General features: G+C 36.9%; 1 protein-coding gene across 1 annotated transcript in view; it reads right to left on the reverse strand.

Moving 5' to 3' along the window:
* The window catches only part of LOC139121906 (adhesion G protein-coupled receptor L2-like), a 95,378-nt gene that overhangs the window by 54,726 nt on the left and 17,324 nt on the right, over window positions 1-23,328 (reverse strand). Inside the window, exons 2-4 of the mRNA XM_070687211.1 lie at window positions 3,708-3,912; window positions 2,635-2,727; window positions 1,799-1,908 (exon numbers count right to left, since the gene is read on the reverse strand). Of these exons, the coding sequence (XP_070543312.1) occupies window positions 1,799-1,908; window positions 2,635-2,727; window positions 3,708-3,912 (408 nt within the window). The remainder of the gene's footprint in view (window positions 1-1,798; window positions 1,909-2,634; window positions 2,728-3,707; window positions 3,913-23,328) is intronic.

A 23,328-nucleotide genomic window follows, 5' to 3' on the forward strand; every position in this document is an offset into this window, starting at 1 on the left:
TATTGAGATTACAGCTTAAGCCAACTGTGGAATAAGCATCCACTGTTCCGTCATAGACTGATAAGAACTAAAAATGTCCCCCTTATTGTTTGAGTAAACACATCTAATACGAATCCTACAAGTATTTGACTACATGCGTACTTAACAGATCTGCACATTGGTCGGCCATCGTCATTGATCGTAGCCTTTCTGTAAAAGGCGAGTTTCAAAGGCTTAATTGACTCATAAGATGTAGAGACGGTACAAATTCTGAATATTCAGGCTGGCAAACATGACAATAGACACAATAGATGCACTTTTGAAAGTATGTTTTATGTTCCACATAACAATGATATTCTTCTCTTCCTTGTCTTGTAAGACAACAAAATGCAACTGAATTCAGGTCCGGACTAAATATCAATCACCAACAGTGATTTTTGACATTGCACACCAACAGGTTATATGTAAAAAGCTGAACACGAGGCATTTTAATATAAATTCGGGGTAGTACAAGAAACTGTATGATTTTTACATTTAAAAAGTTACGGTGAATTTAGCTTTACTAACTTGCTCTATTCAAGTTGTCACATGTAAAACTCAACAGGCAAACACGACATGTGAAATTGAGTTAGGATAGTGCATTCATAACTTTATCTGGAGTAAACCAAAGGAAAACTGCTAAAAAGGCAGTTTGTATACTAAGCCCTACGGGACTGAAAGAGTGGTCCAGGTCGCCGCCCTCCTCCATTTCGGTATGGCCTTATTCATGCATATATCATTGTATTGTATTTAGGCTAATGCATGCAGTTTTGTTGAATAAGGAAAAGCAAGTTTCACATAGGTTCATTAGCACATTATTTGTCAATTGTAAGAGGTCCCTCCTGCTATTAGTAAACAAAGGTTCAAAGATGTGAATTGTGTTTATCAGACAGAAAATTCAAAAGAACTGGTTTAATTAGCTGATGGGTATTACTTAGACAAAATGACAAGACACTGTCAGGTCAATAACATAGTGAATGAAATGTAGTGACAAACAAGATATTTACGAAAAAAGAATGTAACAACTATTAATGCTGTTTCCCCTTCCTTTGTTTCTTTTACTGCTTTCCTTAGTGTCATCATTTGTTCCAAATTACACATTGAGGTTGTAAAGAAATCAGCTTCACAGTTCACGATTATTATTATTATTATTATTATTATTATTATTATTATACTTTATTTCAAGAGGGTAATCTGATTACAATAGATAAATATTGTAATTTACATCAGAGCCCTTACGATTGTGTAGTGACAGGTAAGAGTTCCAGTGAGCGAGTCTTCGATATCATTTTCGATTTAAATCAGCACATTTCATGACGTCTCCCACCCTCTCGAGACAATGTGATGTTTTAACAGGGAAGTTGCATAGAGGCTTGTGGTATGTCTTGTTATTAGACTGGAAATGTGATGGAAATAAATTTGACTATCAAGGGATGAAAGCAGTAGGCCGGCACTTAATGTTATAACGTTACCCTTATACGAATTATTTGAATTGTACTTATTGTGTCGAATACGTGAAACAATGTAATCACTGAGATGGACAAACATGGTTTTGGTCTTCTGGGTTGTTTGCTGATCCTAAACCTAAAGATTACATTCACTTATGTCTATGAAGTTAACGGTTTTTTATTTCTTGGTCTTTAAGAACTAACATTGACCTCAACCTTGTAAACATGTCAAGATATCTGATCTGCAGTTACATCGCAAGTGTCTATAAATGGTTTTTCATTCGGCAAAATGTGGGGTTTATATTTTTTACGAGTTGCTATGCGCCACTTACCTTAACACACATGAAGTACTTAGAATTTGTGCATTTGTAGTCGCCCCATTCACCATTGCCAAGCACCATAAAACAACAATTTTCATCCCCAGACATGTTGTTCGGTTCAGCTGAAAGGGCGAATGAGTGACACTATTTTTTATATCTTTAAAAATTTATTGCATACATACATACATACATACATACATACATACATACATACATACATACATACATACATACATACATACATACATACATACATACATACATACATACATACATACATACATACATACATACATACATACATACATACATACATACATACATACATACATACATACATACATACATACATACATACATACATACATACATACATACATACATACATACATACATACATACATACATACATACATAAATACATACATACATACATACATACATACATACATACATACATACATACATACATACATACATACATACATACATACATACATACATACATACATACATACATACATACATACATACATACATACATACATACATACATACATACATACATACATACATACATACATACATACATACATACATACATACATACATACATACATACATACATACATACATACATACATACATACATACATACATACATACATACATACATACATACATACATACATACATACATACATACAAAAACAAGAAACAATGTTGCGTTTATACCATTCTCGTGAGCCAGAGCAATAATTTCCGCTCCGCTGACCTTCGCAAAACGGGTAGCGCTGAGCTTTTGCCGTAAAGAGGCACGTGGTTTACGAAGATGCGTAGGTACGTACTGGAAATAGTGAACCAATTTTCAAAGCCAGCAACGGAACTATTGTCCAGCCAGAGAAAAGTACGAACTGAGTCAATCTCGACTGCTATTAAACCTGAGAGAGAGAGAGAGAGAGAGAGAGAGAGAGAGAGAGAGAGAGAGAGAGAGAGAGAGAGAGAGAGAGAGAGAGAGAGAGAGAGAGAGAGAGAGAGAGAGAGAGAGAGAGAGAGAGAGAGAGAGAGAGAGAGAGAGAGAGAGAGAGAGAGAGAGAGAGAAGAAGAGAGACAGACAGACAGACAGACAGACAGAGAGAGAGAGAGAGAGAGAGAGAGAGAGAGAGAGAGAGAGAGAGAGAGAGAGAGAGAGAGAGAGAGAGAGAGAGAGAGAGAGATCGTTAGGCGATTAGCAAAAGGAAATGTCGGTTTAAGCCACAGGTTAATATTTTCTTCGTGTCTGTGACGTTAAAGTAACTCTTTACAAAGTAAAACGCTTTTAGGTCTTAGGTAGAACGAGCCTCGGGGACGGATATTCGGACTCTCAAACTTTTACAATTCCTTTCTGATCTACCACTTAGAGGGACCCATTTTGAAGCTCTTGCTGTAAGAAAAAATGGATCGCTACTGTGGGTCTTTGTTTTGAGAGAATCGAAAACTTTATTTTCTCAATAAAGTTAACACTTGGAAGGCGGACATTTTGAATTACAAATATTGGTAAATCGTGAGTAATTTGTTTCTGTAGTAGTGAACTTTGCACGTTGACCCCCGATTTTTATTCTTTATGTTGAAAGAGAAGAGTTGAATAATTCGCTGAGGAAACTTTGAGCAAAAGATTTGAGTCTTTCACTTTCGAGGCGCATACTACCTTAAAGGTATACTGTCACCTGTTCCAATTTTGCCACAGTTACCATGGAAAGAGAAAATCTAACCAATCACAGATTTTAAGCGGGTGGCCGCTTTTTAAAAACAGCGCCCTCACATGGGCCTTTTGAATACCAAGGAACGCCCCTTTGACCATATATGGGCATATTTAGATTACAGGTGACTGTATACCTTTAAGGAACATTAAGAGATACGCGTCGGGAAAGCACATACTTACCAATCCATATGTCGTAAACTGAAGGATGTGTGTCCAGCACTAGTAGTCTGACAAACTCATTATCGGCGGGGTTCTTCAGTATTGGGAGCTCAGCACCATCTGCATGACATTTCGCTCGGGCAAGGTCAAAGTTTACCTGTACCTTATTGTATTGGTAACATCGTCCTTCATAATAAGTCCAATCAACGGGACAAGAATGAACCAACTGTAAATAGATGTACAGGTATTTAGATCAGTAGCAAGTTTTAACTTCCTGCTATTATTTGACATATTAGTTGACTGTATATATGTATGTATGTATGTATGTATGTATGTATGTATGTATGTATGTATGTATGTATGTATGTATGTATGTATGTAGGTAGGTAGGTAGGTAGGTAGGTAGGTAGGTAGGTAGGTAGGTAGGTAGGTAGGTAGGTATGTATGTATGTATGTATGTATGTATGTATGTATGTATGTATGTATGTATGTATGTATGTATGTATGTATGTATGTATGTATGTATGTATGTATGTATGTATGTATGTATGTATGTATGTATGTATGTATGTATGTATGTATGTATGTATGTATGTATGTATGTATGTATGTATGTATGTATGTATGTATGTATGTATGTATGTATGTATGTATGTATGTATGTATGTATGTATGTATGTATGTATGTATGTATGTATGTATGTATGTATGTATGTATGTATGTATGTATGTATGTATGCATGCATGCATGCATGCATGTATGTATGTATGTATGTATGCTTGTTTTCAAGCTCTGATTGTCGCAGTTCCAGGCTTTTACAATATCCTAACTCATTATATCAAGTTTGGGGACACGCTTATATATGAATGCATTAATCATTGTTATATAATTCAACAGTATCCATAATGGATATAGAGGTGTATTTTCTATACCTGCACTTCTTACACCCCCAGCAGATTTGCAATGCATTATGGTTGGGGAATCCAGCAATATCCATAGAGGATTACAAGATGTATTCCCAAAATCAACTCCAGAGAGTGTTTAACTGGATACTAATAGAATCCATTGTGTATTATACAACTATATTCTCTAAACTGGATATAGTCAGGTGGCTTAGCAACAAAAACAGCAAGATCGTTACACGAATGACAAAAGTGCCAAATTTGCTACAGAGGTTCACATATGTGTGTAGATCAAAATTAGCTATTGCTCCAAAAATTTTGGCCACCGGAAAGGCTCGATGACGTCATAAATTCAAAATGGCCGCCATTATAACGCTTAAAAATGGTAAAATACAGTTTATTCAGCCAGTTTTCACTATTCTTGTAAATAAAGTGACTCAAACTTTCTCGATCGTAAATAAAACATTGAATTAATGCAAATTAATTCTTATGATGACGTCATAAAGCCAAAATGGCCGACCAAATTCAAAATGTCCGCCATAACATTGTCTAAAAATGTTAAAACACTGTTAATGAAGCCTGCTTTCAGCATTTTATCACCTGAACTGAAATGAACACCCAAATAACACACAAAGCAGGTAATTGATGCAAATTAATTATTAAGATGACGTCATAAAACCAAATGGCAACAAAAAGTTACAAAATGGCCGATTATGAAGTGAACTATGCTTGGTACAATAGCCCATTTACGTGACAAAATGATAGTTTCAAGATAATGTACAATATGTATTTAATATTCCATAAACTTAAAATAAAGATAAATGTATCAAAACTTAGCCAATAAGTTCAACACATGTAAAAAACTCTTATGAGATTATTGATTACTAAAAATGGTTTGTGTTTGAAAAATCGAATCGATATAAAGGAAATGAAGGCAACTTCACACACTGGTTCTACCTTTGCTTGTCAGTGATACGGTATAGTGGGTAGATCAATGTGGTTTGGTGATAAGGGAAAATGGTGAGAAACCAGTGAATCAATAGTGCTTTGACCCTCGTAATGTGACCTTGGTCTCGGAAATAAGGTTTTATGTTGGTTATTCCTCCTAGCGGCGTTTCGGGCCAAAGTGGGGTCCCTTCTTCAGTCACTTGAATGGTTTTGTATTCCCACATGCTCATTTTAATGGTAGCCATTGTTCATCAAAGAGAGATGCTAAAATCATTATGTTTTGGTCAGAAATTTTGCGTGAACTGTTGCTCAAACCGTTCTTTTGTACTCTCCTTGTGTTTGAATTTTGCTTGAAGGAGGATATATTGTATGTTTTTCTTCCTTTTATACGTAATTATAGGTTTTCTGGAAAACCATGGCCAGCGTTTAATCGCCCTTCATAATTTTCCAGATTCTTATCACATTGTTTGATTAGGCTGGTTTTGATGAGTTTGTGCTGACCAGTATTTTGTTACAATCATTACTCTTACTTTCGTTGATGAAGGATGGCTGACGTTTTGTTACATTCTTTTTTATACAAGCTATGTCTTTCTTTTTGTAATCTCTTTGTTGAAGATTTTGCGTTGAGAAATTTACCTTTTTATGAAGTCCATATTGTTGTTGCATGTACATATCTGAGTAATTCACCTTCAATGAAGCATTTGAAAGTCAGTGGTAGATAAATATCGTCAGATGGTTTTTTGTGGGTTTTAAAATCGAGCCATCTCTGTCAATTGCGTCAAGGTATGAGATTTTGTCGATAGAATGTTCAATTATGAATTCCCAAGTTGAACGTAGAGTACAAGGTGTTGCACTCCTCGACAAATGTTCTGAATGTTAAAAGTTGATGTTCAATTCCTGTGTAAACCATGAACATGTCACCTTTTAAATTTCCATACGAATATTTGACCGGATTTGGGATTTAATATAACTTTCTCCTTTTCATGGTATATGATATCAGCTATTTCTGGTGAGCCCATACTGCATCCATAGATTCGTTTGTATTTTTCTAAGTTGAATTAAAATATGTTGCGTTTCAGAATAATCGACAGTTAAGGCTTTCATGTACACTGATGGTTGCTCTTGAGTTCATGTGTCATGTAATTGACCTTTTTTCTTTCTTTTTTTTCAAATCGGGTAAATAAACAAAAACCAATCATACCAGTTGGCAGTACTGTTTCAGAGTCCAACGCTACGATCGCTGTATTTATGGCTTCATTTTTGGCATGTTTTCCTACATTGATACCACGTCTTATGTTACAAGAATATAGTTTGCTTGTTTTTTTAATTGGTTCTAACTAGAGAATGAAGTTTTTTGTGTCCCTGGCATATATAAGTCGTTTTGGACGATTGGTTTTATGACAAGGTCTAGAAATTCCGACATTTGTTTGTTTTATTGCTATGCCTCATCCTTTATTGATGGGTTTCATAAGATTTGTTTGTTTTTAGACAGATTGTTCAGGGCAGTCTTTTCTGCCAGAGTCATATTCTTTCTGAAGTGGGTTGCAAATGGAATTTCCTCTATCGATCTAAGTTGCTTCGAGACAGTTTTACAATTTTTGGGTTTTCCGCGGTTACTAGTGTTGAGCATGTACTTATCTTAGAACAGATGTCTGATTATTGATTGATTGTTTCTCATGATATCGCATAATCTTATGATGCGAATAAATTTGTTGATATCTCATACGACAATTTTTCTAGACACTCCGGAGAGGGAATAAATATCAAGCCTTTACTTAATGCTTTGATTAAGGTTTGATTTGCAAGATTGTTGATGAATCTGAGAATCTTTCTGAGTTCTTATCTTTGTTTAACCTTCCATTTCTGCTTATGTTCTTCCTGGTGTTTTTTTTATGTTTTTATGTTTTGGGTTTCCAAACAGCAAAACTCGTCTGGTCACGTTTTTTGCAGTTTCCTTCACCTTTGAATTCCTAACCAGTCTGGTAAGTGAACAACGAAAGGCAAAGACGCTTTTCATAAAATTCACGAAAGCTGCAAAAACGTAAGCTAAGCTAGATTCAAGAAGCAAAAAATAGTCTTCTTTTGGTTCATAAAACCCTGACCGAACGATCTTTTTCAGGCCGGCACATCCTCCAAAAAGATAACTACAGTAACTGTAGCACAAAACTATGTCACCACACATCGAGACATAAAAATCCAAGAAAATTCAAACGAAAAAGGTTTCTGAAACAAAGGAAGCAAAAGTCTAGACCAAAATCACAAACATAAAACGTTTTTTTTTCAGGACCAACGTCACATGACCAGGGTCAAGGCATGATTTATTTACCGGTTTCTCGCCATGTTTTTCGTTATCATGAAAACACATCACTATTGATCTACTCACTATAACGTAACACTTTCAAAGGTAGAACCTATGGGTAAAGATAACTTTATTTCCTTAATATTGGTTCAGTTTTTCAGACAGAGGTCATTGTTAAAAATAAATAATTTTATAATATTTGTAATTTGTGTTGGGCTTATTGGTTAAGTTTTAGTACATTTATCATTTATTTTGATTTTATGGATTATCAAGACAAATTGTAGATTACCTTTAAAGTATTATTTTGTCACGTAAATTGTCTATTTTACTAAGCACAGTGAACTTCATAATAGGTCATTTTGTAATTTTCGGTCGCCATTTGCTTTTATGACGTCATCACAATAATGAATTTGTATCAATTATATGTTTTGTCTATAATTTGGGGTGTTAATTTCAGTAAAGGGGATAAAATGCTTGAAACAGGCTTAATTAACAGTATTTGAACATTATCAGACGATAATATGGGGGATATTTTGAATTTGGTCAGCCATTTTGGCTTTATGACGTCATCATAATAATTGATTTGCATCAATTTTATGTTGTATTTGTAATTTGGGATGTTTGTGTCGGTTTATTCAAAAAACATTGAAACTGCCTGAATTAGACGTTTTATTTACCATTTTTAAGCCTTATAATGGCGGCCATTTTGAATTTATGACGTCATCGAGCCTTTCCGGTGACCAAAATTTTTGGAGCAATAGCTAATATTGATCTACACATATATGCGAACACCTGTAGCAAATTTGGCACTTTTGTCATCCGTGTAACGATATTTTTGTTAAGCCAACCTGACTATAGCAATGGATTCCCTTATGGATTCCGCTGTATACTGGTAGAATCCACTGAACTATATTCTAGTGGATTTTGATAGATACGGAACATTTGGCACAGTGTGACACCAAAATGTCTGATGGTATTTAATTGTATAGTATTACTTGTTTTAATACATCTAACACTATCATTGGGTAGCAAACTCGCCGTGACTTGTCCCGTGTCATCACCTGAATCATTTTAAATGTGCTTTCCTCATATCACGTTGAGATTGTGTTTGATTTTTCAGTTTAGATCGATCTCGATCAGTTTCTACAAACACTTACACACACAACGCACACATACACGTAACCACACACACCCACTGAAATGTCTTTATTTAGTTTATTTGATAGAAAAAACACATGACAATTTGTTAAGTAATCGATATTTTTATACTCAAACCTTAAAGTTTCATCTCATATTCAGATCTAAAATGCATCTTAGCATTATTCTAGTCCTAAGCCGTTTACAACTTGTCCCGGAAGTGACCGGCGTGTGCAACACGTGACATACATTTTGTGGAGATTCATGAAAATAAATATGTCCTTCATCACCAATTGGAAATGAGGTAGACATGCTTGAAAATGTCTGCGACAATTCCTGTCCTGAAAAGTACGCCAGACGGCTGCCTTATGGAGGGTTACAATATACTTTCCATTTAAAACCTGCGTTAAATCAATCCTAATTTGTTATTAAACAAAGTACAACGGGGACGACGAGGAGCCAGAACCAAAATTTGCATATTATTTTTCTGCTTGCGCAACGGAGAGTCTGCTTTGCTTAGAATTTCAAATCGCCTTTCGGAAGTTGAATAGGAGAACGGATTTGGGCAATGCGGAAAGCTTGAATAAGCCTTAATGGACGTTGCTACGTTGTTTTCCAGACGGTTGATTATATTTGGCCAAGACTGGCGTTGACCCAGAAATAGCTGTCAAGACGCGACGCAAGACGCTGTATTCTAACAAGGATAGATTGCCCTCATTTTACAGAAGCTAATCAAACACGTATTGTTAGTAAATTATGTGATATATTCGTCTGTATGAGTTAATATAAGGCGATATTTACGTCTGATGAATGCCGGATGATGTAACAAGAGGAACAGTGACTTATCTTGTAAATCATATGGCTTAGAAAGTCAATATCCGTACATGACAGCATGCAATGTGTATGTACATGTACATAAATATGTACGAATGGGTGGATGGATGGATGGATGGATGGATGGATGGCTGGCTGGATGGATGGACGGATGGATGGTTTTCTCTTTTCAACCGATTAACTTTGTTAGTCATTTCATTACCTATATTATATATAGTGTACTCATAGAAAACAAACCCTATCGTAAGGGTTATTGTTTCTACAAAAACGTAATGTATAATGCACAGTACAATAAATTACCCACAATTCAGTTTGATTTGTACACACGACATTAAATGTTTTAGAACATTTTCAGTACTGCTTGAAAGCAATAATATAAAACCTCTAGATACTTGATTAATTATATCTATTGAAAGTACGATTAGATATTTCAGTATAAATTTCAAAGAAACCATTAAATAACCATAAAAGTCACATTCTGCAGGTACTACAAATGCCATACTTTTAGGCAGCAAGTTATGACAAACTGAAGGGGTCATTCTCTGAGGAAACTTAGCATGCAAATTTCTTTTGTCTTTCTGTTTGGAAAAAATCAATATCCTTTTGTTTCATAAAACAGGTGCAACTAGTCTCCCTACTTTTCATTACATTATTCTGTATGGCTGAGGACACAATCAGTGGAAAATTTTACAAAAATGCTATCTCCTCTCTCAATCAAGCATACTTTTCTAAATCATTTAAAATGGGAATTGAGAAGAATGGTGTCCTCAAAAGTACGATTTCAGAATTTAAAAAACTAGTCTGTGAATTTGTCTACACATGGGAAACACAGTAGATTTCACGGAGGAGTTTCCGTGTGTACAAATAATGTGAATTATGGGAAATCTTCAGTACTGTGTAATGTGTTCACAATATCCGAAATGCTAGTTCAATACAGACAAACTGACTATTTCAGTGTAAAAATAAAAGTTCTAAACACAAGCTGTAGCTTGTACGTACACATTCAAGAGATTGGATGCCAGTCAACAGTGAATTGACTCCAGGAGTTGGTCTTCTAAGCGCAGTATAGACTAATACAGTCTTATTTCGCTGTAAAGCGACCATCGCTCCTATTCTGAGGATTTTTAAGATTCAGGAAAAGAGCCATTTTGTACGAAAGTAATCTTGTATGCTTGAAGGCCAATGAACTCGTTGAATATATGTTGCATAACATTAGAAATTCACCAGAGAGATGGCCCATAATTCAGCTGATAACCCAGTGACCGTATCTTGATCGTAATCAACCAATGAGCAGTTACTGTGCCTATAGCAACAGTACATGTTTAACAATATACAAGAAAGCATTTACAGGTAAGGATAAATCCCTTGTCGTGACATGATCGTCCACACCACGATATACAGACAAACAAAACGAACAGTATAAGTAACTTAAGCGATGAAATCACTAACACATTCATAACAACCAGTGCCATCAACCTTAGAGCCATGTCATTCGATGGCGAGGACTTAGCCAGGTCGATTAAGCCCAGCGTGCAGTATGGTGACATGGCAACCTTTCGTCAAGACATCTAAAACATGTCAAGGCTTTACTTTCAGCTAACAGTTTAAAAATCTGTTGCATTGGGCATGAAATATTTTCGTGTTAGCATAAAGAAGTAATTACGTTGATTAAGTTTGTTTTCTGACCAATCTTACACACACACACATGAGGTACATATGAGATATATATATGAGAGAGAGAGAGAGAGAGAGAGAGAGAGAGAGAGAGAGAGAGAAGAGAGAGAGAGAGAGAGAGAGAGAGAGAGAGAGAGAGAGAGAGAGAGAGAGAGAGAGACACTAGTATAGTAGATCATTGACACTTTGACTCAATTAAGAAATCACTTTCCGAATAAATTCAGATGACGTTAATTGATCAAGGCTCTGATATGTGATACAAATACCGTGTATCATTCTACCCGTGCCATCAATCTTCCATAATTGCATGCCAAGAGAAAATAGAGAGATAAAATTATGATAAATTGTCCTTTATACATATATGTCGTAAATATCCGAGCTTTCGAAACCATACCTTGTGGTCCATACCACTGGTCATAAAACATTTTTCAATGATAAATTGGAGCTGAAATGCACAAACATCGCGTTTGCTTTGTAAAGCGATACGTGTTTAACCGATAATGTGTTTCATAATTAATATCAACGACAATTTTCGTGAAGCTTATGCATAAGGATATGCATTTCTTATACCACTCTAGGTCATGTGACCTATTGTTCTTGCAGTGCATTTATTCATGTAAATTCACACGGTTTCTATTGTATTTATGCAGATTATATAATCGGCCACACTTCCTTTTCATTTGTTGATAAGATATCACCACACTTTTATGAATAGTGATAATTCACATATGAAAGAAAGGGTGGCTGATAACAAAATCTGCATACAAGTAGAAACCACCTGAAAATTCAGGATTCCAACCATTCATACGCATATACAATGATACAAAAAGCCGCGTAATATTTGAAAGGCATATAATTGAAAAACACTGTCTAAAATGGATATTCATCTGTTTTTGGACCATGTTCAATGCGAATCAGAATAGAACCTGCAGATTCCTTTAGACACGTAGAAATACACAGCGCAACTTGGCAGAATTGACTGAGAAAACTTTCTCCCAGAACTTACATTCTTGTTCTCGTGTGAACGGCTGTGCTTGTTTTTTGTCGACTCCGATACCATGGGCTAGCTCTGTACAAAGCAAACCAAAACTACGTACGAACCTAACTTTTAAAGAGACCTATGACCCTGAAATGTACCTAAAGCTAAATCTGTGTCGGAGCCAGAGGTCTCTCATTGCTCAGTTGAGATCAGGTACCCTCCCCTTGCGTATTGAAACGGGTAGATTTCAAGACCTAGACGTAGAAGATAGAATTTGTGAATTTTGTGATTTATGCGTACCCAAGAAACGGAAACGCATTTTCTGTTTTACTGTAAGGCATATGGCCATCGTCGTAGAATACTATATGACAAAATTACAGAAAAATTAGCAAACTTCAGTGACTTATCAGACCATGAAAAGTCAAAATTCTTATTTATAAATTGTTGTAGACCATTAGCTCGCTTTGTTGAAGCAGCTTATACTGTCAGGAAAACTTTTTTGTATCACCAGTGCTAATTTATTGTACTTTACTGCTTTGAAGTGACCTGTAAGTAGGGATTTTACATGAAATTGATAGACAGCTACAATAATAATAAATTATATATCAAAAGAAGCTCTCTTCAAGACCAATTGATTGCATTTTGTTTGATGAAAATCGGTTCAGTACATGCAGAGATATGTCCTGTTGAATTTGAAAAAAACTTTCTCCTATTTAGAAATTATGCCATGTTAGACACCTGTAGTTATCATAACCACCAGGTGACCCCATTTTGAACATTGTTTGAGGAAACTAGAATTGCAATTTCTTGTGCTTTTTGCAATAACTCAAGCATTTCTTATTGAAAATTGATGAAATTTTTTGTGGATATTGCTAACAAAATGTTCAATGGTTTTTAATTTTTATAAGTGAAAAAGGTTATTTAGAATGCTGTTTTACAAGGTAAATAAAAAAACAATACCTGTAAAAAATCAAATGATACCTGTGACATTGATCACTGTATGCATTATGTATCGTGAACATCTACAGAAATATGATAATCATATTCCATCATATTTACTTTGCATATATGAAACAAGTTATTAGATTTATATTTACAAGGTAAACAAATAAACAACAACACCTGTAAACAATCAAATGATACCTGTGACATTTTAGAACTTGGTTAAATTTAACAAAATATTTTTTTAGATTTTTTTTAATTTGAACTTCGAATTTTTTTTAAATTTTTTTGTGTGATTACAACTTTTATTAAATGATTAATGAAATATGTCTGATTAATGTCGATTTAAGATAAAACAAAGAACTTTTCCAAAAAGTCAAAAAACTTCGTTCTCAACCCTTTGTCAATGCCGTAAAACAGCAACACGCATTTATAGAATGAACAACTGCATTAAACTGGATGCAAAGTTAAGCTGCCCCGGAAATAACATAGACCCTCGAACATGTCGAAGTCAGCGGTTCGAAATACAAACCAGTATAAATACAACTTTTTCAAAGTCAGGGACACCATCAATGAGGAAAGAACAAATTAATAATCTATGGCCTTGGTCTTCAGAATGAACCAAAATAGTCCCCTTCTCGGGAACTAAAGATAGAAGCTAAAATTTCAGTATAGTATCGGCAAAGTGTGGTGCTCGTGCGTATGCCTACACTGCAGTGCAGTGCTGGCTTGACAACTTCTCAGTGTCTATCGAAAAATATTACCCGGAAGTCAAACTACTACTTCGAACAAGATAACGTTTGAAAGGGTAAAGTATATTTCTCTAGTTCCTTGCGTTAGATAAGAAATCAGACAAATCTAGCTGCAAAATCATGAACGTCGGAACTCAGCTTAGACCTGACACAGAACATGCGGCGAAGCGCCGATTACTTGTATGTGATTCCTGGGAGTGCCCGGATGTAAAGTTGGGGTGAAACCATACTCGCTAAAAAGGGCCTTAAGCATCATTTTTCGCATCGTCAGACTCGTAATTATTGCAGAATTACAATTAATATTTATCATAAAATTAATTTGGGGCCGAACGTTTAAGGAAATCAAGATTTTCTTTCAAAAAAACACAAACGAAACACAAAGTTTGATCACAGATTGAGTTTTTCTCGGCCGATTTTAACGTTTGCCCCCTCAAAATGAAGCCCATGATCTCTACTTTCGTACCAACCCTAAAAATAGTGATGCGATCAGAATAAGTCATGCGGAGAGCCTATCAAAGAGGTATATGTTCGATCTCCTTCGCGGGACATTCGAGGTCACGGCACAACGCTCATAATTGACGCCAAAATCGCCGGTACGCGTGAGTTTGTAGTCGTGCTGCTTTGCCATTTATCGTAGTACAAAAGTGAAAATTTCCCAAAATGAAGTTAAAATAATAATCTTCAACACTACAGTTTCATTTTCTCTGATTATTTGGTCTATTTAAGAATTAACACGAAAGTTCGGACTAGACCTGCATCGAACGCGTACGTTCAACACAAATGTCACGTGACCTAAAATCCCTACCATAAGCCCGTGTGGGCTGGTTGCACGTATTGTATTTTTACAGTTTTGCATTTTGTATTTGTCACAGTTGCAGCGGAGAGCTGCGAGTGCAAATGTCACTATAATAAATATCCATACCATACCACGTCTATCAATGTTTTTCATAATTCTGTCAATTGTATTGGTGGAAATCCTGAAAAATGTGCGTATTGGTGTTCATAAAATTCAGGTCTCGCCGACCACATTCTACACTCAAATACCGCTGAATGCTACGACACAAAGCTTTCAAACTTTGTGATGGATATCCTGTCTCATCCACTCGACGAACTTAAACCACGAAAAGGCATAGCCAGAATTGAGTTCCCTCGCTTCGATATCATACGATAATGCAGGCACAAATGTAAACACTTCACTACTTCCACAGCCTGATTTACTGATACGTTCATTCCTCATCCGCAGGTATCGCAGACTGTAACACCCCGATTAATCGTTCTCCTCGTGTTCTCCGGTACACGTGAACGTTGAATTTTAGCGACATTTTCCGCTCCGATTGGAACTGCAAAACGTGACTGCTCTTGTAATTTTGACAGGGTGAATGCTTTCTCCTCCGCTGTTTCCTCGTTGGTATCTGCTTTATCATATTGTGTAAAACGTTCAATATCGCTGTCATAGTCGGAAATATCAGAATATTGAGCAGCGTCCATGTCTGCACTCCAGGAGCCAAATAGAAACTGAGAACTTTGGCTAGCGCAGTGCACGTGGTGAGAACTTCATGAACAATTATTGATTTCAGCCAATCACATGAATCTCTAAGCGTATGAAACTCAAATAAGCCAATCAGAAAAAGTAGCCTATTCAGCACCACCTGCACTCATTACAAGGGACGATTGGAAAAACGAAGGGAGCCTGTATAAAAGAACCAATCAGAAAACAGTTTCCTTTGACAAGGATGCTATGTTCAGTACTTGGTTCTAATTCACATGTAAATGAACGGTCGTCATTCAAGTGACATTCGAAATGATTGCAAAGGCAACCGTCGCGTCGTCGCAATTCTGGCCAAATTTGTGTGTTTGTCGTGGTATAAGTCGGTTATCACAACTCGTAACGGTGCGTTTACAGTTGTTATCACGACAATTTGGTCATCAGTTTGTAAAAGTCACGAGGCCGTTACTCGTGCGATAACTATACTTCATGGCTACCGGTCGTTGTTCAGTGGACTGGATATAATTATGATGGTGAGGAACAAAATGTTATGATGTATGGTAGGAGATGACGGAATATTTAAGTGCCGATGATGTCTACTTCGCAAAACTGGCACATGTCAAGTACACAACTGCGTTGTAATTGTCTTCAGTAGTTATTGTACTTGGGCCTCAGCCCAAGTACATTTGTTTTCATTCCGTGGGAAAAAACTCTGTAAGGTATAACCATTTCTGGCTGAGACCAGGGAGGGCAAAATGTCTTGGCTTCATCTTTCTTGGCATAATAAATGGCGTAATGATGTTAACTGAATGGAAGTGCTGCTCTCAGCCAGTCTTGAATAAGTGAGATGTGAATATTAATGCTTCTCTATCTGAGTTTTTGCCACAAAATCTTCTAAATATAATCAAAATGTGCATCGAAATGCAACAATTAATGCACCCTCCGTTTCCTATGCGATGGCACGACCCTTGCTACACCCACTGGACGAGCCAAAGTGGGAGGGGTAATTTCAGTTTGGTCGAACAAGAGGGCTCGAGACCAGAATTTAACATTTAAACTTGAAACATGTTTAATCACTGACAAGATGTGGACTAGTTTTAATCAAACTAAAATTGTGAAAAGGAAAGGTTTTATATCCGGGATACAATGAAAAACATTACGACTGGAAACTGCACCCCCAGTTGAGAATAGTAATGCCCACAGCGATGAGGAACACTTATCCTTGAGCTGAGAAAACCAGACCATCATTTCGAAATAGAGCTGCAGATTCGAGAAGCTCGTTCAAAATAGCTAGGTACACCCCATAAAGGGGTGGTTTCGAGTTTTGAGGGCAAATTTCGCCTCCTTCATATAGAAATCGTACGTTTGTTTTTCCAGGAGAGCACACCATTTTACACAAAATTTGCATGTAAAGGGGTCGCCAGTAAGCACGTGGTCAAATCTGGCATAAGAAACAATATGAAATGTTGGGTAAAGCCAGTCCAAAATAAACTGATTTGAACTTTTGTGTTTTGTAATTTATACCACTGCAGTAACATTACCTTTTTTGACAACATCACACAATGTAATACGTTTTGAAACTGAATACTCCGACGTATTCTGTGTCTCCTTTGCTAAAAAATACGGTATGCCGATTACCATGTAAGGAAATGATGACGTCAAGACCGTGACAGATTTGTAGTGCGTTTGGTCCTGGATCGATGGTGCACGAAGTTTTGTCAAGGTAGCTTGTGTATTTATTTCCTAAATGGGAGAGATTAGGGTCGATCTAAACGAAGGCCGAAGAATGTTATGATACTCTAAGCGAGCTGAACTCTACCGCGAATGGTTGGATAATTTGGAGGATGTCTAGAATGATCTGGCGGTCAGTATTGAATTTCAACTGCGTCACAAGTTTGCGAAATGAGTATTCCGTCGAACGGTCAACGAACGATATTTTAGAAATCTGGAGACATGGCACATCGCATTTTTATTTTAGTATTTTATATTTTACAAAAGATTTAAGAAGCAATGATTTTGTCGAAAATTCTGAAAAAAATAAAGGAAATTTTGATCGCGAACACATTTTCACTTGGGGTCAACTAGCCCTGCGTACGATGCTGCGTGTTCCGCTACAGCTAATCGCCCCGCTCACCACAGCCCTGCAAAGACCCGTACGTAGGGTCGGTGACTTCAAATCCATTTTGGGACTTGACGTAAAAAGCCAAATTACTGCCGAAATTCAGCGTTCTTGGGCCCAAGTCGTATCCAAGCCTACCTCAGCTACTCGATCGCTTCCAAAAATGACAGTCTTTTATTCACTTCTGGTAAATAACCGTCGATGTCGGCAACTCTCTCGCTAGCCCTGCGTACGATGCTGTGTGTTAGCTGTAGCACATAGCATCGTACGCAGGTAGGGGTCAACACGGGGTCGCAGCCATGTTGCCTCAAAACTTATTTCTGTCTGCACTCAAAACTCAAAAATGTCGGATATGAACCTGAAAAATCGATGCAATTTTGTCAAACTTCGGCGAAATTTCAGCCTATAGACAAATTTCATCTAGGTAAGGTAAATTTACTGAATTTGATCGACAAAATAGAGCTAGAGGTCTGATTTTTGGTATATAGGAATAACTTAGCAATACAATTATTATGACAAAATGTGACGTGACCTCAATGACCTTTGACCTCAAATATATATATTTGTCCCCAACTCAGTAACCACAAGTGCTACATTCTTCATATTTGGTATGATAAGACACCTTATGACACCACATATTGTACCTCATTAATTATGCGCATATCTAATTTTGAGCGAGCCAATAGAGCTAGAGGTCTGATTTTTGGTATATAGGAATAACTTAGCAATACAATTATTTTGACAAAATGTCACGTGACCTCAATGACCTTTGACCTCAAATATATATATTTGTCCACAACTCAGTAACCACAAGTACTACACCCTTCATATTTGGTATGATGGGACACCCTTATGACACCACATATTGTACCTCATCAATTATGCGCATATCTAATTCTGAGCAAGCCAATAGAGCTGGATGTCCGATTTTTGGTATATAGGGATAACTGTAGGGTAAAAATCTAAATATGCCCATCTAAATATTAGACATCTACCATCGAGAACAAAAGAAATTTGCTGTAATTTGAATATTTAAGGAGTTTAAGTAATTTCCACTATAAATAAAGAACCCCTGCCTCAAACTCCACAAAAGTTGCTAGACATATTTTGCCGTTGTCATGCCATTGCTTCGTTTAATAACCAGTTAATCAAATGCCTAATTGACAGGAGGAAATTCAAGACCATATTTGAATAGTTGTATATATTGTCCTCAAAGTTACTCTATCACGGCCCAAGTACTCATTGCCTTAAGCAATACTGCCTTGTTCTAATTGAACTCGTTTAAGCTCCGAATTAGTTAAGAAACGCCCGAGTTAAGGAGGATATTAAGTTATGTCATAAATTCTATGCATAATGCGTGTTTCGCCATTCTCCTATTGTTTTGAGAGAACTGTCTGATATGAACCAGTATTTTAACATGTTAAAATATGAATCATATTTTCACTGTTACTGGAACTGTCACAGCTAAGTGTACGTGTTGGTATGTTAATATACGTAAGCAGATAAACAGCTGACACTCAGAAACGTCATGTATAATTCTGGTCCAAATTTGTCTTTTGCTTTTAGGTTTTGGCCATTGCACTTATATACAAGCACAGTTTCACCAAAAACAAAAAAATGAATGAACACCTTCGAAAAGTTGTATTCATTGCGATTTACGCATTTCATCGTTCACGTCCCATAAGGTGTTTTCATGTCGTCTACGATGCTGTAGAGTGCGGTTCATAGTCGAATCTTAAGGTGGTTGGAAAGGCTATTTAAGCAATAATGCATCCCCTCCGGCCCATAATGGACGAAAGCAAACTTTGCACTCCATAATGTACTCGGCGACGTAAGCAAACTTTGCACGACATAATGTACGAGGCGAAGCCGAGTACATTATGGAGTGCAAAGTTTGCTTTCGTCCATTATGGGCCGGGAGGGGGTGCATTATTGCTATTATTTTATAGTTTTGGCAATGCCAGTGAATTTGTAGTTGTAGAAAACGAATAAAAAAGGAAATTTAAACTGAGTTTGAAGCCAGTGAGCGTCGTCCAGCATGATCGGCCCTGACTCTGTACATATTACACACTGCACACTGCACTGCACTGAACACGCACGTTCAGCACAAAAAATGACCAGCACTTTCACGGTTCATTTTGAATTGAAAAACGATGTATTTTCGAAGGAAATGAACGTAACTGCATCCCTATCGTCTATATCGAACTTGAAACATCACCTTTAAACATCATGCCATTCAAAAGCCGACACGGTGAAATGCCAGAGATGAAGAAAACGGAATGTTCATGCATCGACATCAGCATGCATGATCAGCGAGCTGCATGCCATGGTATCAGCTGATCAATACGATCATTATTATGTCGCTAGTAGTACAGCATTCATTGCAAACGATATCAACAGAGTTCAACAATGTTATTCAAATGTTTATATTTCAATAATAATTGTGTCTATAAATTTAATTTTCGATGGCTTCTTTAGAAGAGCTATTTTATTTCGGCGAACGACAGAACTTGACGTAAACGGGTGCTTGAAAGGTACAGTTGACAAACATACTGGAGGGTTTCGGTACCCTCGCGATATCGAGAACAAGGCAAGGTAAAATCACAGACATGGAGAAAAAACGATGAATGAAAGTTGTCTCCGATTACAGTCAGTGCATCAGAATTAGGTGGCCGAGATGTTAGATCGACGGAGAGTCAACGTTCGTCATGATTGTTGGTAGTAGCTGACCTTGGACCGAGACTTTGAATGGCTCCGTAGTATATCCGTAGACACTTCCGGTCAAGGTTGATGACAGCAAGCTGCCGTTGTTGGCCCGTTTACGGCTGGTTCGAGTAGCCTTTCATGCCTGCATCGTTTACAATGCCACTGACATACATAATATGCCATGTGTCAAACCCAGTATCGTCTAGGAGTTTGCAAACGTGCTGAGTTCTGTTTCACCTATGAGCGAACCATGTTGTCAACAAACGTGGTAGTACAACCAGCGTATCGGACGGGGACTGCATGCTGAGAGCCAGCCAGACAGACGACAAATGCGTGCGTGAGGACTAAAAAATGTGATAAATCGTTCAGTAAGACATTATTATCAATATTGTGCACCATTATCAAGATTTATAGTTTTGTGTATTACGTGTTTTATCCGATATTTTCCCTCCTTTTAAATGCGCAGTCCTTTTTTTTCGTTTTCCAAAACAAAACTTGCTCGCTGTGGGGCCGCAATGCTGAAAATTATGTATGGATATGACGTCAAAAAATTCACTGGTATTGACAAAGCTATAATATAATATGAGTTTTACGCTAGAACTAGTTAGCGTCTTGTAGCCATCATCAGACGAATAGTTGAACCATTTGTCTTAAGATCACTTCAAGATGACACATGTCGTGGCGTGAAACTCTGCCTCACTTCCGTATGAAGGTTGATTAAATGTTGATTTCCAACTATTATTACCCCACATACAGGCACAGTATCCGAATCTATACATGTGAAACCGCCGCGTATTTCATCGATCAGCATATGGCTAAACTATAATAACAATAACAATAGGAATTTCAGTTTATTAAACCAATTACAATAATTAATCAAGTTGCCTTAACTCATTGGATATGTATATCGATAATACACTGAAACACTCACACACATTCTCTCTCTCTCTCTCTCCTCTCTCTCTCTCTCTCTCTCTCTCTCTCTCTCTCTCCTCTCTCTCTCATGACTCGACTTTCGTACGAAATAAGATGCTAATTGTGAGATTGATTTTTTAAAAACTTTTAGTTTTTCGAAAGTTTCATCAAGAGCAATATCATTTTTACTTTTAACCTTGGCCGTCTATTCCCACTCCCACTGATAGAGTGGCTTAGAAAGAAGAGAACAGTTATATTCGATGACTTTTCTGGAAAAAATAATCGTTAAACTTGATCATAGCAGTGTGCAACTTGAAAATCGGTAAGATCATGGATATTGAATAACCTTTCCTTCCATAAGCTTCAAAGTCCTATTAGGTAACTGAAGAATAAATTTATGCAGATTTAACGAGTCAAGGCTTGAATAATCACTTTCTATTTCAAATACTTTATATCTGTCTGCTGGTGTACTATATATTATACGTGGAATATTTAGCTCTCTATGATAGCGTGAAATTGGACATATACATAATTTTTTTAAATTAGCAAGTTAGGTACTTTCCTTTTCGCAAACTGAAAACACCTCTAATAATTATGCATTTTTGAATGCCGAATTTCAAAACTGGTAATAACTTCTCAGCGGAAGGTACATGTAGTTTGTAAATTTGATGGGGTGAATCTAGTATTGACGCCAAAGGATATCAAAAGACTCGAAGAAAGCACTGTCGTAGTTTGTCGTTGTCAATTACTTTAAAGTAGCCTGTACTTTGTATTGTTATAAATTGTAAAGAGATTTAGTGGGCAGTTTTGAGAAGAGTGCGAACAAAATTTAAGATGGCAGCTATGTCACGAAGCCGTGTTTTGTTCACATTTCCTGAGTCAGTCACGCATTTCCATGATTCCACCATGATCAGGTTACTTTAGGGAAATTACGCATAACAGTTTACTAGTTTCGGTTTGTTTTGGTGACAAAGAATCTCCGCCAGCGAAATGAACACTTTTTATGTGACCGCTTATAATATAATCGGCACCAATCTGAGTTCATGGATACCGGTAGACCCATTCCATCCAGTCGATTAATCTTAACCGTATTCACAAAAACTAACACAACAGAAAAATGAGGAGCAATCACCAAGACAGTAAATTTGTTGAGGTTTTTGATGAAAAACCCTGGAAATGCATAGATAAAGCATTTGAATTTTACGAAGTTATAAAATGGGAACTTCGAGAATCTGCGCATCAAGTACAGAGCATGCCGATTGTCATGTAAATTACTCATGCAAAATGTACAGATATCATCAGATATATTTCATGTCTTTGTTAAAATACATTTATCTCTTTTCCATTTTTTTCATAGCCGTATTAAATATTTACTCGTAGGATACAGACGTCTCCTAAACCAACACGGATCTTTCACAAACGCAAAGAAACAGAAAAACCCAGAGGATTAACAAAAGACTACGATAAAAATTAACTGTCTTGTGTCATTTTGTATGCTCTCTGACTTTTATCACTTATTTGTTGGATGAGGGAGTCGTCGAGGCATAAAACTGGTACCGGCGATATTGCGTGCCGATGGAATAGCAACGCTAAGGGAAAGTTTTGATCAAAATGCTTCGCACGGAAGTAACACATATGCAATTCAGGTATTAGTTCTCTTCGGAGCACGCACTATGAGCGAGCATACGATCTGTGATATCATTTCGCGACGCTCGCTCAGCCCAGGTAATTTCATTTTCCGCGACGATCTTTGCTCTTCGCTGTCAGGGCGAAACACGTAAGATACTGATTGACCCGCACAGGCATTATCAGCAAATAATCCACATGTTTGACAGAAATAGAAGATCCACTTTAGTCGACTTCCAATATGAAGCCTATTTGCTGAATTGTACCACTTGAAGAGGTGTAATTGGGCCAAATAGCAGCACTGAATCCGCCGTCAAGACAT

Source organism: Ptychodera flava, chromosome 2 (genome assembly GCF_041260155.1).
Source record: "Ptychodera flava strain L36383 chromosome 2, AS_Pfla_20210202, whole genome shotgun sequence".
Lineage (NCBI taxonomy): Eukaryota > Metazoa > Hemichordata > Enteropneusta > Ptychoderidae > Ptychodera > Ptychodera flava.